This window comes from Podarcis melisellensis (genome assembly GCF_964234715.1).
Source record: "Podarcis melisellensis genome assembly, chromosome: 2".
In the NCBI taxonomy this organism is placed as follows: Eukaryota; Metazoa; Chordata; class Lepidosauria; order Squamata; family Lacertidae; genus Podarcis; species Podarcis melisellensis.
In genome coordinates, this window is record NC_138529.1 from 108,828,950 (window position 1) to 108,845,973 (window position 17,024).

General features: G+C 46.8%; 1 protein-coding gene and 1 long non-coding RNA gene across 3 annotated transcripts; both read left to right on the plus strand.

The window, feature by feature from the left end:
* The first annotated feature begins 860 nt into the window (after positions 1–860).
* On the plus strand, positions 861–5,368 carry LOC309365296. The gene is made up of 2 exons (XR_014165976.1): positions 861–1,547; positions 4,263–5,368. It is a non-coding gene; the product is annotated as an uncharacterized lncRNA (long non-coding RNA).
* Positions 5,369–7,070: 1,702 nt separating this feature from the next.
* LOC309364824 (nuclear factor 7, brain-like) lies at positions 7,071–16,738 on the plus strand. 2 transcript variants are annotated; one of them, XM_081902755.1, is made up of 6 exons: positions 7,071–7,687; positions 9,308–9,403; positions 10,454–10,687; positions 12,792–12,814; positions 12,903–13,042; positions 14,797–16,737. In XM_081902755.1, exons 1-6 carry the CDS (start codon positions 7,226–7,228, stop codon positions 15,309–15,311), a joined length of 1,470 nt encoding a protein of 489 aa, XP_081758881.1. In that variant the 5' UTR covers positions 7,071–7,225; the 3' UTR covers positions 15,312–16,737. The 2 variants fall into 2 exon arrangements, with proteins under 2 accessions (XP_081758881.1, XP_081758882.1); XM_081902756.1 differs by lacking the exon at positions 12,792–12,814 and having other exon boundaries at positions 12,880–13,042; positions 14,797–16,738.
* The last annotated feature ends 286 nt before the right edge of the window (positions 16,739–17,024 follow it).

The following is a 17,024-nucleotide window of genomic DNA, read 5'->3' on the forward strand; positions in this document are numbered from 1 at the left end:
TGCAGAGGGGATGGAAGAGTTGGTTGCTAAGTGAAGCAGCCAATCAGGGAGTCTCATTTCAAAGCCCCCTGGCTTTGTGTATTTATGTGGTGGAATTTAAGAGAACCCCTTCCCATTTTAGCCAAGGAGCTGACGAGGCTTCAGACGCCTTGAGGACTGAACTCTGCAAGTCAAACTGGAGGCAACAACATTAGCCATCAATGGGCCAGTCCTAAATCCATTATTATTGGGACGCAGGTGGTGCTGTGGGTTAAACCACAGAGCCTAGGACTTGCCGATCAGAAGGTTGGTGGTTCGAATCCCTGCGATGGGGTGAGCTCCTGTTGCTCGGCCCCTGCTCCTGCCAACCTAGCAGTTCAAAAGCACGTCAAAGTGCAAGTAGATCAATAGGTACCGCTCCGGTGGGAAGGTAAACGGCGTTTCCATGCGCTGCTCTGGTTCGCCAAAAGTGGCTTAGTCATGCTGGCCACATGACCCGGAAGCTGTACACCGGCTCCCTCGGCCAATAAAGCGAGATGAACGCTGCAACCCCAGAGTCTTCCGCAACTGGACCTAATGTTTAGGGGTCCCTTTACCTTTATTTATTCATACCCTGCCCATCTGGCTGGGTTTCCCCAGCCGCTCTGATACAGTGCAGATATTTATTATTTAAAATATATATTTATTGATAAAATAAACAAATGGATTACTACATCAGTGTGGCATAGTGGTTAGAGTGCTGGACTAGGCCCTGGGAGACCAGGGTTCAAATCTCCTCTCAGCCATGTAGCTTACTTCAGGAACTTGGGCCAGTCACCATCTCTCATCCTACCTCACAGGGTTGTTGTGGGAATAAAATTGGGGTTGGGGAAAAATATTATTATTATTATTGCAGGCTAGCGAGTGTACTGAATCAGATGATTCAGATATACAGGATACACGCGTGGCTGGGTGAATTATAAACGTTGGGGTCAGAGGTAAAAGCAATTCAGGAAGTGGCCATTAATAGCATTAAAGGCAATTAATAGCGCCCATTCCGCAAGGCTCAGAGGCTTTTGCTGCAACAGACCTGCCACGGCTGGTCCAGTTCAAATACGGATCCAAGTGCCAAAAGCGATTCCGACTAAACATCAGGAAAAACACAATGAAACCAATTTCCTGGAAGGGCGACAGCCTCTCCTTCCTCGGAGGTTTTCAAGCAGAGCTTGGGTGGCCACGTGTCGTGCGTGATCTCCTTGAGATTCCTGCATTGCAGGGGGTCGGTCTAGATGACTCTCGGACCCCTGCACAGTTCTGCGCTTTTGCGGTGCGCACTCCTTCGCAGTGAACGCGCTTCGGGCACGCGCCCCTGCTCCATTGCGGGGAAGAAGCCACGCGGACGCAGCAGCTCCGCCCCACTCCCCCCCCCACACACACACCTCGATTCCGGGATCTGGCAGCCAATGAGAGCGGAGGCGATTCAATTTGGGCATGCTAAGAGGATCCCCAGCATGCTTTGCAGCCCCAGCCATGGAGGAGGAGCGGGAGGCTGCGCTTTCGGCGCTTCGATCTCGGGCGGGCTTGGCCAGGTGTGTATATTGGCAAAGGAGGGAATCCATCACCTTCCTTGCGCGGGAGACTTGCCACGGATCGGATAATGCGCCGGGCGGGCGGGCGCGCAGCTGGGGATGGTGGGGGCCTGGGGCGCCTCCTAGGAATCTTGCACGGGAGCCTTTTTAGGCTAACTTTAAGCCCCCTTAATTCAGCGGATCGGGCAGGTAAGGCTCCCCACCACCGGGATGGATCTGCGAGGTTTCCGGGTAAGCCCCAAATGCGCAGGGCGCAGCTGGTTTTCCCGGTTGGGATCTCGCCACCTCTTACAGTTTAGCAACGCTCCTGCTCCTTTAGCAGTTATACGGAGAGAGAGAAAAAAAATCCCGTGTTAGTAGATGGAGGGATCGGAAAGTTTCACGAGGACTCGCTGCTTAGCTCTTTCTTAAACGCGCGCCTTCGGGGCTGGTTTTGGCTGCCGAGCGCCACGGCGCAAACCTGCCTAGGTAACCTGAGCCTTGCGGATGTGCGCTTGCCTCTTCCGCCCTGGTGGGGAGAGCACGTGCTTTTTTTGAAGCGCGCGAAAGATCCCAGGTAAGGGCAGCTCTCCAGGTAAGGGCTAGGAAAGATACCTGTTCTGCAACCTTGGAGAGTTTCAGACAGTTAAGCGTAAGATCAGCGTCCCCCAACCTGGTGTTCTCCGGATGCTGTCGGACTGGGAGGAAAGATGATAGCCAATCTTCAAATACCCAAAGGGCTGCCACGTGGAAAGTGGAGGGAGATTGTTTTCTCCTGCTCCGGAAGGTGGGACCCGAACCAGTGGATTCAAATGACTTGACAGTAAGAGCTGTTTGACAGTGGAACAGACTCCCTCAGGAGGTGGTGGGCTCTCCTCCCTTGGAGGTCCTTAAAGCAGAGGTTTGATGGCCATCTTTGTCAGGGATACTTTATCTCAGATTCCTGCATCGCCCTGGGGTTGGACTAGATGACCCAAAGGGTCCCTTCCGAATATACGACGCTGTGATCTCCCACCCAGCTAGCAGAGCCAATGGTTGAGGGTTATGGGAGTTGCAAACAGCATCTGGGAGGCACCAGGTTGGGAAAAGCTGGTGTAGACCACATCGTCTGGCTCAAAAGAGCTTCGGCCTTCTTGACATTTCAAGTTGCATCATTTTCTGGAAAGGTAATTGTGCAGCGCCAAGGTTTATCAGCTGGCTTATCATATTTGAAGGCTGGGTAGGTGCCACCACACTAAAGGCCTTGTTCCTATATCGCATGGAATGGACTTCCTGATAAGAGGGGGCTGGTCCGCTGTCCCTCAGACCTTGTCAGGGGCTGGACTATATTGGGGGGGGTGAACGAATTCCTATGCCCCACAAATAACTCAGAGATGCATTTTAAATAAAAGGACACATTCCACTCATGTAAAAATCCGCGGGCCGCATTTAGAAGGTGATTGGATGACATCAGATGTGGGGCAAGTGGGTGTGGCTTTGGGGCAGAAATCTCATGGGCCAGAGGTTCCCCACTGCTGACTTAAAGCTTGGTTGGACATCCCCTCACATTGCGCCTGGAAGATATGCTGATTTTCTGCGACTGGCCTCTCTCTCTACCCAGTTATTTAGGGTGTTTAAGAACATGATGTGAAGTCACAGCAGTTCAGCCAGCTCTGGGGAGAGGGTGGGTACCTCCCAAGAGGGGACAACTACATTTTCAGCTTCCTGATGACTTGAGAAATTTGTGTGTGCGAACCCTCCCACAAAGGCGTGCCTGTACTCTCCCATGTGTTGGCACGTAAGAACTGGAGGCAGATTAATTGGGATGGAGGCTATTTTGTACAGGGCTGGCTACCACTCTGGACTGTTCCTGGATCCTCTGTTCCTACAGTTTTCTGTGCTGCATGCCAAGTATTTGAATTCTGTCGTGCATTTTGTTTCAGTCGTTTAAAGAGAGCCAGTGTGGTGTAGTGGTTAAGAGCGGTAGTCTCGTAATCTGGGGAACCGGGTTCGCGTCTCCGCTCCTCCACCTGCAGCTGCTGGGTGACCTTGGGCCAGTCACACTTCTTTGAAGTCTCTCAGCCTCACTCACCTCACAGAGTGTTTGTTGGGGGGGAGGAAGGGAAAGGAGATTGTTAGCCGCTTTGAGACTCCTGAAGGGGAGTGAAAGGTGGGATATCAAATCCAAACTCTTCTTCTTCTTCTTCTTCTTCTTAAAGCAATGTTTCCCAACTGCCCTTCCTCCTGAAGTATTTTTTTTTAAAAAAAACCACAAACGTATTTTTTCTCTCTATACGTTGTTATTTTTTAAAAAAAAAAACTTCAGGAGGAAGGGCAGGATATTAAACAAAGGTTCTTGTTTTTACCACTTTGGAAGTTGTAGCAAAACAGGACGGTGAGGGTTATAGTAAAAATGAAATGTGCTCTGTACCTGGCCCTTGGAGCTTTCTCCAGGCCACTCTTCTCACTTGCCTTGCAACTCTGCAACTGCCTCTTGCTTTTCTGCATGGAGGATAGAGGTTATGAGCTTAAGGTACAAAGGTAATATTTACACTGGTTGCTGCACACAATTTTGCCTCTTCCTCCCTCTCCCGCTACTCAGGTGAAGCGGAAGGGAATGTGGCACTCAGGCTAAGAAATGTTCATCACACCTGGAGATAAGGGGTAGCTCTCCTGTTTGCAAGAGTTTGGTGTGCATGTAGCTCTTTTATTTCCTATAAATCAAATGAATGACACTTGTCCCTGCTTTGTCCATAGGTGCTGGTGGTGTCAGCAGACCGGGAACTGGCAAAAATGACGTGTTGCAAGAAATTTCAAGTTGGAGGAATGCAGATCCCAGAAAATGTGCAGAATCAGACATGTTCCACCTACGCTGCTGTCTTGCAAGATCCGCTTTCAACAACCACCATCCCACACTATAGGGTTTGCACTCACACATTAGCATTACCTTCTACAGGGTGGATTTGTTTTAAATCAAATCAGTTTAAATGATTAATCATGGTTTAAATCACTAGACAGTAAGATTTTTTCTTTTCTTTTAACAGAAAGTCTCAGTCTTGCTAGTATAATCTTAATATTTACATCCAGATGAAGGTTTCATTTTTGGAATGAAAAATTTTCAGAGTAGTTTTTTACAGTTATACCAAAAATTACTGATTTGGTTATACTGTTAGAAATGCATAGACAGATAACTTATTAAACCCCACAATAATTTCATAATTAACTGTTTGTATTTGGACAACTTTTCTGCTGTACTTTATTGGAAGGAGAAAAATAATCATTTCCTTAATAACAATTTACTTAACTAAAACAATAACATTATAGCATATGTATCCATGTTTGTTAACTGATGCGATTAAACAATTAAAAAACAACAACAACATAGACAGTTTTAGCACGCATGAAAAACTTAAAACAAATCCTTATTTCCGGATGAATAGCCTTCGGACTATAATGTAACTTATATAGAAAAATATCTTTAGAAAGCTTTTTCCTCCAAAGGCATATTATTTAAAAAATCTAATTTAAATTTAAAAAATCATTAATTTTTATCCACCCTGCCTTCCCAATTAAAAGTGTATTTTTGAACACGTTTTTCTCTCAACATAAGCACATTTCTCAACATATTTTCTCCAGATATGCAGTCTGATAACATTTCTTTCAGTTGAGAACGACATCAAAATCCAGTGGATAGCTAAAGTCCAATCCGGTCATGAGTCGAGGTGTGGAACAGGTCAGTGCATATCAGAATCCCTCCTCTGCTGCATCATTTGGGAGAAGACTTCTGGAAAGCTGTATTTGGTGTATTCAACTATGTACCTTTGCAAACAATCCTCAATAAAGTTGCTGTGTTCATCTAGCAATACTGTACATAATTGTGTTTCTATTGAGGGTTTCTACCAATCTCTTCTCCTTTAGCCCTTTCCGTGGATAAACCAATAAATAGCTGAAGCTGTTTGTAGGAAACCAATAATTTTTGAAACCTATGAGAGTGTTACTGAATTTTGAAGGCGACCCGGCATATTGGCTTTTACTGGATTTAAGCCAGTTTATATATCTAGAGCATTTTTATTCTGCTTTACAACCAGAAAGGCTACCAGAGTGACAGTCAATTGAGACGGTCCCTTTCTACAGGCACACAGACCGAAAGACACAACACACAAGGAAAAGGGGATGGGGAGGGAGGAGGAAACACGATCTTCCGACACCCAAGCCTCCAATATCTCAGAAGGATCGCAGTATCTATTACAATGCACACCCTTCCTCCATTTACAGTTCATACCATTCGCACTTACATACGCTTCAGGTTACAGACTCCGCTAACCCAGAAATAGTGCTTGAGGTTAAGAACTTTGCTTTAGGATAAGAACAGAAATTGTGCTGTGGCGGCAGCAGGAGGCCCCATTAGCTAAAGTGGTGCTTCAGGTTAAGAACGGACTACTAGAATGAATTAAGTACTTAACCCGAGGTACCACTGTAAAGGGCAATATGGTTTTGCATCCTTACTGTCATCAAGGACATTTCAACTCCTGCAGTACATATCACTCCTTCCTTGTGTACAAAATAACTGACAACAGGGGCAAAGCAACTGCTTATATACATTTCTGAAGTCCTGGGCCACTCCCACTCCCAACATGATTGGCTGTCTAAACTTTCAAGCTGCGAATCATGACTCAGAGTTTAAAAGCCAATGGCAGAGGCCCAAATCCTGAAATGTTCTGTGATTGGATATCATGTATTGAATCAGAACGGGGGGGGGGGTGTTCTCAGAATCATTAGTCCAGACTCAAGCTCAGGCAAACACAGACCACTGAATACAAAACACAAAATATCTCTTTTAAAAGCAGTATTAAAAAGGTAAAGGGACTCCTGACCATTAGGTCCAGTCATGACCGACTCTGGTTGCGGCGCTCATCTCGCTTTATTGGCCAAGGGAGCCAGCATACAGCTTCTGGGTCATGTGACCATCAGAACTAAGCTGCTTCTGGCAAACCAGAGCAGCACACAGAAAGGCAGTTTACCTTCTTGCCAGAGCGGTACCTATTTACCTACTTGAACCTTGACGTGCTTTCAAACTGCTAGGTTGGCAGGAGCAGGGACCGAGCAACGGGAGCTCACCCCGTTGTGGGGATTCGAACCGCCGACCTTCTGATCAGCAAACCCTAGGCTCAGTGGTTTAACCCACAGCGCCACCTGATTTAGTAGTTAATTCTGCCTCAAAGCTGGCACATGGCAGGGCTGTATCTGCAATGTAAAAACCCCATGTCCCCTTAGTTAATTTTATTAATTAACAGAGACAGGTGAATGCCAACAATCTCTGATCGGCTTGCAGACAACCGAAAGGCTACATTTTAATGATAAAAGCATGGCACCATACAACAGTAAACAAATCCCAGAATAAAAATTCAACGCCCACCCTCAACAAAAGCAGCAGCAGACTCAAAACAGGCTGAGAGCTGCACAAGGTCATTAAAAGTACACAGAAGACCTAAATTTCAGCTGATTTCAGAGTTAACCATTTTAAACCCTGGGGGGCGGGAGAAGTGCCTCTTTGTTATTGCAATTTGTTATTCCTCAAATTGCTACAGCAAAGGTCACTTTGCTCCACCTCTAAGGTGTGGCTCCTTTAAGCAACAAGAGAGAAGCAAAAGGAGGAACTAGAGAAAAGAAAGCGAAACTGGACTCTGCAATCTGTAGCAGCCACTTTCCTGTCAGCAGAGATGGCCGAGGGTTTTCAGCAAGATCTGACTTGTTCCGTCTGCCTCGACGTGTTTACTGAGCCGGTGCTGCTTCGATGTGGGCATTGCTTCTGCCAGAAATGCATCACCTCCTCCTGGGACAGCCAAGGGGGAGCTCCTAGCTGCCCTGACTGCCGGGCCCCCTGTCCTGGCAGACATTTCACACCCAATCACTTGCTGAGAAACTTGGCCCAAAAGGCAAGAGAGGCCCAGGAGCAGGTCCCCGAGAAGAAAGCGCGAGAAGACCCAGAAAATTACGGAGAGACGCCGACAGGCAGAAGCAGCCCAGGTGCTGATCAGGGGTTGCTCTGCGCAAAACACGGTCGCACTTTGCAGCTCTTCTGCCTCACCGATGAGGACCCCGTTTGTTTGTGCTGTGTGGATTCGCCTGCCCACGCCGGACACAAGTTCAGCTCCTTGAAAGACGCTGCTGAGCAGTACAAGGTAAGCATGCAACAAGAGACTGGGGATGCTTTAAGGAAAGTGAGGCAATTGCCCTCCAACAGCTGGTTCAGGCGGTGTTGTGAAAGGGAAGGTAACTCCTCCTTATTTGTTGCTGTTGTTGTTAAAGATTTTCTTGGTTTACAAAAGTATGTGCAATGTCTCTCTCGTTTTTCCCAGTAACATTTTTTACAGATCAGTTTCATTTGTTGAGGAGGGACGCGGGTGGCGCTGTGGTCTCCAAACCACAGAGCCTAGGGCTTGCCGATCAGAAGGTCGGTGGTTCGAATCCCCGCAACAGGGTCCCGTTGCTCGGTCCCAGCTCCTGCCCACCTAGCAATTCGAAAGCACATCAAAGTGCAAGTAGATAAATAGGTACCGCTCCGGCGGGAAGGTAAACGGCATTTTTGGGCGCTGCTCTGGTTCGCCAGAAGCGGCTTAGTCATGCTGGCCACATGACCTGGAAGCCAGCTCCCTCGGCCAATAAAGCGAGATGAGCGCCGCAACCCCCAAATTGGCCACGACTGGACATAATGGTCAGGGGTCCCTTTACCTTTACCTTCATTTGTTGAAACATTAGGAAGAAAAGGGGGAAAGAGGTGGAGGGGTGAAAGGTGAGTGGGGGTGGGATCGGGTGGCGATGTTTCTATTTTACTTAATATATGTGGGGTTTTGTGTCAGCGTCGCTTGTGCAGGTTCTCTGCTGTTCACTTGTGTTCCTTTGGTGGTGAGAGAGGTTGGGGTTGGCCTAGGTTGTGGTTATTCATTTGTGGTTGGCTGTGGTGATCTTTGTTTTCATGTGTGAGTGGGGTGGGTGGGTGTTTTGGATCAGGTTAGCCATATTGATTTGTAGGCTGTTGGTGGATTATTGTCATTGTCTTGTTGGACTGTGTATGTGATAAAAGGGAGCCATACCAGGGTGAAGGCGTCGTCTTCTATTTGTCAGTTTCAGTTTATTGGTTAATTTTTCTAGTAAGGCTGTTTCCCATACTATTTGGTACCATTGGTCCATGCTTACCCGTGACAGGTCTCTCCAGTGTCTGCTTATGATGTTTCTGGTTGCTGAAAGTAGGTGGGTTATGAGTTCTTTGTGGTGTAAACGGGCATCTCATTATTTGTTATTAAATAATAACAAACCCTCCATGTGTCCCTATTTCCCAGGGACAGTCTCGTATTTGCGGAAGCCATCCCGGTTTCCAATTTGATCCCGGAATGTCCCACTTTTCCTTAGAACGTCCCTATTTTCATGGGAGAAATGTTGGAGGGTATGGAGTTATGTGACCCCCCGCTGAGCCCAGGAGATAAGTAGCTGGACAGCCTTTAGAAGACATCTGAAGGCAGCCCTGCATTGTTCCAGAGAAGGGCAATCAACATGTTTAAAGGGATGGAGGAACTTCTCTGTGAGAAATGGTTACAACACTTAGGGCTGTTTAGTTCAGAGAAGAAAAGTTAAGGAGGTGGCATTTTATTTATTTGCAGTATTTATAACCTGCTCTTCATTGAATATCTGCAATCCTGGAACGCAGAACAAAAATAATAAAAGTAAATAGAGAAAAACAACGCTGGGGGACATGGCAGGTTCCCTGACCTGCCTAATTTCACAAACTCTTCTTCCTCCCATAGTGGAAGCTGGACAAGGTTCTGGGTTGCCTGGAAACCAGAATTAAACAACAAGAGCAACAGGAAGGATGTCAAGAAGAAAACATACGTTCCTTGAGAGTAAGAGGAAATAATTCCTAGCTGCTTCTTCTTCCTCCTCCTCCTCCTCCTCCTCCTCTTCTTCTTCTTCTTCTTCTTCTTCTTCTTATTATTATTATTATTATTATTATTATTATTATTATTTATATTCCTTTATTCACTTTATCTTGCCCAAGGCAACCCAAAACGACTTAACAACCAAACAGAAAAGCCCACATAGATACATTAAAACCAAGGAAAGAATTCATTAAAAACATCCCACCCACTTCTAAAAGGCCACAGATAGTTAAAGGCCAAAGGCCTGGTTATAGACATTATTATTATTATTATTATTATTATTTTGCCTGGTGCCTAAAGGTATGCAATGAAGGAGTCAGGCAAGCCTCCCTGGGGAGAGCATTACACAAAGGGAGAGACATGACAGAGAAGGCCTGTTCTTGTGTCTATAGGCAGGGACATTGCATTTTGGGGACTTAAGATGGTGAGCAGCCACCATGGATGGGAGCTTAGTTTAGCTTCTTTTCAAAAGTGGCACTTTTGAAAAGGGTCCAAACCAGGCTTCCTCAACCTCAGCCCTCCAGATGTTTTGGCCTACAACTCCCATGATCCCCAGCTAGCAGGACCAGTGGTCAGGGATGATGGGAATTCTCATCATCCCTGACCACTGGTCCTTTTAGCTAGGGATCATGGAAGTTGTAGGCCAAAACATCTGGAGGGCCGCAGGTTTGGGATGCCTGCTATAGACCTACTAAATCTTCTTGCCTGGACTGTATAAAACTGAAAAGTTCATTTTACATCGGGTTTACTTCAAAATGGCAGGTACCCACTATGGGTGGGAGCTGAGCTTGGCTCCCAGCTGAAGGATGGCACCATCGCCTGCCACTGAAAAGCAAGGAGACCATTAAATGGGGATGTGGCCAAGTTGGGCTTGTGAGGGGGCCTGGATTAGCAACAACCCCTCATTTTTACAAGGTATATTTCGATTCATTTGTTTCTTCTCACTGAACGGCTAACTGGGTTCTCACTTCCTCCACCACAAAAACCTCCCAGTGGAACTTCTTTCCATTGCAGAACTCAGCTGATTCCCTTCGCAAGGCGATTGAGGACGACTTCGCTGAGCTGCAGCGATTCCTGAGCCAGAGGAAAGATGCAGTACTGGCCCAGCTAGATGAGGATGAAAACGCTGCACACGTGAACATGGTGATGCATCTCTGGGACATCCGGGAGGGCCTGTCTGCAGCCAGAGAGATGATGAGCCAGGGAAAGGCCAAAATGGAGCAGACGGATTCAGCTGCCTTCCTCCTGGTGAGGCCAAAACCTTGGCCCCTCTTTAGTGTAACCATTGCAGAGGGTTTCCCAGAAAATTTTGGACTGGATAGTTGTTGGTTTCCACTTGAAATTTATTTTGATGTTTCAGCAAAGTGATCTAAATTGCTGCGTTTTCTTTGCTAAGAGCTTTTGATGCTGCCTTCGTTGTTAGTAACAAACGTTTGTTGTTGTTTAGTCGTGTCCGACTCTTGGTGGCCCCGTGGACCAGAGCAGGCCAGGCACTCCTGTCTTCCATTGCCTCCCACAGTTTGGTCAAACTCATGTTAGTATACAACATACAAACATCTAAATAACAGCCTTTGCTACACCTTTCAGTATAAGGATTGTTAGGCCTTCCTGCATTCTCAGAGTCAACTGTCAAGGCACCCACACTGACAATGCTCTCAACCCATCTTCCAGATTTCCCTTGTCCGTGCCCTCCACTGTAGGGCAGAGAGTCATCATGGAATGAGACTACTTGAAGGAGCGTCTCCACCCCCATTGTTCAGCCCAGACACTGAGGTCCAGCTCTGAGGGCCTTCTGGTGGATCCCTCACTGCGAGAAATGACGTTACAGGGAACCAAGCAGAGGGCCTTCTCGGTAGTGGCACCCGCCCTGTGGAATGCCCTCCCATCAGATGTCAAGGAAATAAACTCATGTTGGTAGCTTCAAGAACACTGTCCAACCATCTCCTCCTCTGTCCCCTTCTCCTTGTGCCCTCCATCTATCCCAACATCAGGGTCTTTTCTAGGGAGTCTTCTCTTCTCATGAGGGGGCCAAAGTATTGGAGCCTCAGCTTCAGGATCTGTCCTTCCAGTGAGCACTCAGGGCTGATTTCCTTCAGAATGGATAGGTTTGATCTTCTTGCAGTCCATGGGACTCTCAAGAGTCTCCTCCAGCACCAGAATTCAAAAGCATCCATTCTTTGGCGATCAGCTGAATACATCACTGTCTATAACCAATCACACAGAATAGGTTAAGGATTCAGAATGGGGGGAGGGCCAAGACTCTTTGGAGCAAGGACTGGCATTTAGGTAGGTGGAGTCAACGCAGGAGGAGTGATGCCCCTCGTGGCCCCTTCCAGTTTCATGATTCTAGAACCCCAAAAGCCAGTGTGGGAACAATTAACCCTATAAAACTTGCAGCCAAGCTAGCTCCTCAGTCTGAGCAACTTGTGTGACTTGGTACCAGGCCAAAACCCAATTTCCAGCCCTGTCCCCTTCAGACACACTGCTAGTGCTGCAGGAGCTGCTTCTCTGGAGCAGCATGAACCTGAGTTGCTTCTTCTTCTTTGGTGAACACTCGTAGCCAAGTAAGATTTTCTTCCATGAACACGGTTTTAACAATAAGTCCGTAAGTGACTGTGGAGGCCAATCCTGGATCCACACATCCTTCCACAGTGGGGACATAGGTTTCCGGGCAGGAGTTGATCTCGGTGAGGGTTTGCCAAGCATGCCTTAGCACGTTTCTCCCTTTTGCCCTGAGTTTGAACGTCTTCAAAATCTACAACACCTTTGGTAAAGGGCTGTTCTCCAATTGGAGCGCTTGCAGGCCAGTGTTCCCCAGTTGTTGGTGTTTATATTTGAGTTGCACCGGTATGCCAGGAGCCCTCAACCTAGGTGTTGGTCTACCCAGGTGAAATATTAATCGATAGATGAGGAAATCTTACCATTGGCTCTACCCTCATCATTCTTGTCCATGGGATTCCGCAACATCCTTTGATTGTGTGTGAAGCTGACTTGGAGAAAATCTGTTTCCGTGTCAATCTAGTCTCCTGTATGAGGTCATCTCTCTGTGTCTCATCAATTCAGGTGGGAATATTGGAGAGTGTCTTCCGTCTTTGGGAAGGCAAGGGAGTATGGTTGGTTAGGGTTGTGGGCTGAAAGGAGCCCCACACTCCCAGGCCCCCTAGGAAAGAAGAATTAGCAAACAGGATAGCCAGCACTCCATGATTCAATGGGAGGACAGAGGGACCTAATGGCTTTGAGGAAGGCAAGATTAGGGTGGATGACGGGGTGCATCAAGATTCTGTTATTTTCCAGGATACGAAAGGAGAGATTAAAGTTTCCTAACCATCTCACCTTCTTTCTCCCTCCCCAGGGTGTCCAGGAGCTCCTGAAGAAGTGAGTATGGTGTCTTTCTGCTAGTTTCATATGTGAGAGAGCGGATGGCCACTTGCTGTAACTAGTATTCTGCTCCTCTTCCCACTAGGCTCCCTGCTGAAAAGGAGGCTGAGGGCGTAGGAAACCAGGCTGACCGCTCTGCTGTTTGCAGGGAACTCTGCCTGGGCAAGTTCAAGGGTCCACTGCAATACCTAGCATGGAACGAGATGAGATCCATCGTCAGAACAGGTAACTGAAAGGAGGTTCAGGAATGACTGAGAGTAATGTCAGATCAGACGAAAGAAAACCATTCTTCGTACCACATGTGATTAACACGTGGAATTCTATGGCAGAAGATGTGGCAATGGTTGCTTGCAAAGAGAATTAGACAGATTAGTGGCACGTCTGTTGACTTGCCATGGCAAGTGGAACAAAATGTTGCATTGTGGTGTGCTGCTGTTCAGAGTCCCAGACACTTCCAGGCAGAGAGCCTTCTCGGAAGTGGCGCCCGCCCTGTGGAACGCCCTCCCATCAGATGTCAAGGAACTAAACAACTATCTGACTTTTAGAAGACATCTGAAGGCAGCCCTGTTTAGGGAAGTTTTTAATGGTTGGTGTTTTATCGCTTTATTATTAATAATAATATTCTGTTGGGAGCTGCCCAGAGTGGCTGGGGAAACCAGCCAGATGGGCAGGGTATTAATAATAATAATAATAATAATAATAATAATAATGGGTGGAGGAAATGGAAAACTACAGGTGGGGTGACAAGACAACAACAAAAACAACAGATTATTATTATTATTATTATTATTATTATTATTATTATTATTATTATTATTATTATTATTTATCCTGTCACCCCACCTGCAGTTTTCCATTCCCCCCACCCCAAACAGTTAATGTACATTCTGCGGTCACTATGAACATTCAGTCCTCATTGGGACTCCCTTAGGTTTCTTCCCTGAAAATTTTTCTGTACTTCTGGTGTTCTCCCGAGGCCGCTGATATTTCCTTCTGGTGTGGGGGTTGTGTATTTTGGTTACATGCCACTTACATCCTGGACACCTGATAATCAGAATGAAGGACATGATAGTGAAGTGGAACTTCTACATGTGGAGGCAGGGCGCTGCTGGGGACCAGTCTCTAGGAACCAATGATGGGAAGTTTCATGCTCGGAGCCTGCTTGTGGTTTGGGCTACTGTTGAAGACAGGATGCTGAAGAAGGGGGCCTTTGGTCTGATCCAGCAGAACTCCTCCTTGCATCTCTGTGTCCTTAGGTGCATGGAGGCAGAGGTTGCATTCTGCAAGGATTCAGCAGAGGGATGACATTGTTATGTACAGCTGTGTTTACAAGCAGCAACCATTCATGTATAATGTGGGGAAAGGCGCTGTGACATTGTCAGGCTATGGTTTAAACCTGCCTGATGACTCCAGAAACGCCATCCATAGACTGCCAAGGCTGTTCCTATCAGTACATCTCCATTCTGGTTTCTGTTTCTTGATTATGTTTATTTGTGTTTGGAACTGGCTTCTATATAGGAAGAGAAGTTACTTTGCCATTTATTGAAAAGCTTCCGTCTAAGCAGGGATGAGGGACGCAGGTGGCGCTGTGGGTTAAACCACAGAGCCTAGGACTTGCTGATCAGAAGGTCGGCGGTTCGAATCCCCGCGACTGGGTGAGCTCCCGTTGGTCAGTCCCTGCTCCTGCCAACCTAGCAGTTCGAAAGCACGTCAAAGTGCAAGTAGATAAATAGGCAGGAAGGTAAACGGCATTTCCATGCACTGCTCTGGTTCACCAGAAGCAGCTTAGTCATGCTTGCCACATGACCTGGAAGCTGTACGCCGGCTCCCGTGGCCAATAAAGCGAGATGAGCACTGCAACTCCAGAGTCGGCCACAACTGGACCTAACAGTCAGGGGTCCCTTTACCTTTACCATGGGATGTAGCTAGGGTAGGATGCCCCAATTTTATTTAACTCGTTCTTTTCCTTTGCTTATCAGAAGTAGAACCAATCACCCTGGACTGCGGCACTGCTCAACCCGAATACACTTTCTTACTGCAAAACTATCGTACGGCGTTTGGACTGTTTAAGAATCCCTTGAACTATCCAGCAATATTTCAGGACTCTCCCGTTGTGCTGGCGAAAGAGGGGTTCCATTCAGGAAGACACTACTGGGAGGTTGAGGTGCAAAACAAGGGAGACTGGTTGATTGGTGTGGCCTTGGAATCCATCCCAAGGCAAAAAGGCAAGGATCCCACTTCTCTGACGGACAAGATCTGGTGTCTGGAGCCAACAGAGGAGGATAGCGAGCCTCAAAATGGATCTTCGTGGTGGAAGGTCGGCGTGTACCTGGACTATGAGGGAGGCCAGGTTTCTTTCTATGATGTAGCAGCCGGGTCTCACCTCTGCACACACACAGCCTGTTTCAGTGAAAAAGTCTACGCTTTCTTCCAACCTACACCAGCTTCTTTCAGGCAAAAACGCACCATAAGCTTGAAAACTTGTCACAGTTAGGACATTAAAGCAACTCTTAAGAGGGGTATTATTATAAAAAGGACCTAACAGTCGAAAAAGGAAAGGTAGGTGTGTTTGCCCATTAGATAAAAGTCCAAAGTCCATACTAAGGCAGTGCTTTTATCAGGCCAGCCAAGATGCAGACTTCCTCATCAGCCAACCTCCCTCCCACCTCGCCTTATTTGCTATCAAACCTGAAGAAGAGCTCTGAGTAACTTGAAGGCTTGTTCACTATTTTGTGACGTTTTAGCTGACCTATAAAAAACATTGCCCTAATGTGGATGTTGGAATGTTCTTAAGTGTGCCACAATTCTCCAAGCGTTTGAGAAGTGTGTGCCCCTGGGAAACGGGAAGGGAATGTGGCTTTTCCCCAAAACGCCACTGCCATGAAGGCAAACGATTACCATCCCCTTCCTTATCACAGGTGAGGAGCTGTAACTTGCTCCATTCACTCAGTAAATTCATGACACAGGGACTTTCAGGTTCTTAGCTCAATTTCTTAACTGGGCATAACGTAAGAGTTCTACTAGATTAGCAATCTGATAGATCACTTAAAAAAAAAAAATCAAGTAGCGGGCAGGAGATATGTATGTGCGCAACACAGGCTGGGATCCTGGGAGGAAGGGAAATAAGGCCAAATGTCATTTGCACTGAGAGAAAAGGTTTCCACTGGGTGCGATGGGAGCTCTTAGCTATTCTTCCAGACCAACAAACAGCAGGCATGGAGGCCCCGATCCAGAATGAGGCAAAGGAGCGAAAAGCCCTTCTAATTCCCACAACCAACAGGGATCTATGATCTGGGTTAGGGCCTGCTATTTACTTTTTTTAAAAAGCCCTTCATACAATTGGTAACTGTCTGAAGCAGGCGAAGCCAACACAGCCTATTTGCCAGACTACAACTCCCATCATCCCCGACCACGCTAGCTAGCTGGGGTTGATGGGAGCTGGGAGTCCAGTTGTCTCTGGAGGACACAACAAAGGCAAAACTAGCTCTTGTATGGTCTGCCCTTTAGGCACATTTGCTTACATTCTTTTCGTACTAGCGAAGTGTGTCAAAGATGGCCTTATAACCACGAGGGGTGGCTCTTACTTACTACATCCAAAAAGTGTCAAAGAAAGACAGTTCAAGACGGTTTGAAAGCACATTAACTTGTGTTTGTATTCTGATTGGATTTGTTATCAACTGGGATGTTTTTAACTGAAAATTAATAAAAAAATATTTACAGTGGTACCTCGGGTTAAGTACTTAATTCGTTCCGGAGGTCCGTTCTTAACCTGAAACTGTTCTTAACCTGAAGCACCACTTTAGCTAATGGGGCCTCCTGCTGCCGCCATGCCGCCGCACGATTTCTGTTCTCATCCTGAAGCAAAGTTCTTTTTTTAAAAAGTTTTTTTATTCAAAATTAAAACAAGAAATATTATCCAAAAACATATCATCCTTGTTTCCCCCCCATTTTTCCTGCCCCCCCTCCAGCTAAACCCACCCACCCCCACCCCCCGACTTCCCTCAGATCCAGTCTTTGGTTTCTCTGAGACTGCTGTTTTCTGCATGTTACAAAGTTGTGTAGATCCTCAAACTATTTAGCTGATCATTATCAATAAAAAGTTCTCAAGCAAAGTTCTTAACCCGAGGTACTATTTCTGGGTTAGTGGAGTCTGTAACCTGAAGCCGATGTAACCTGAGGTACCACTGTATAACAAAAAACTTGAACC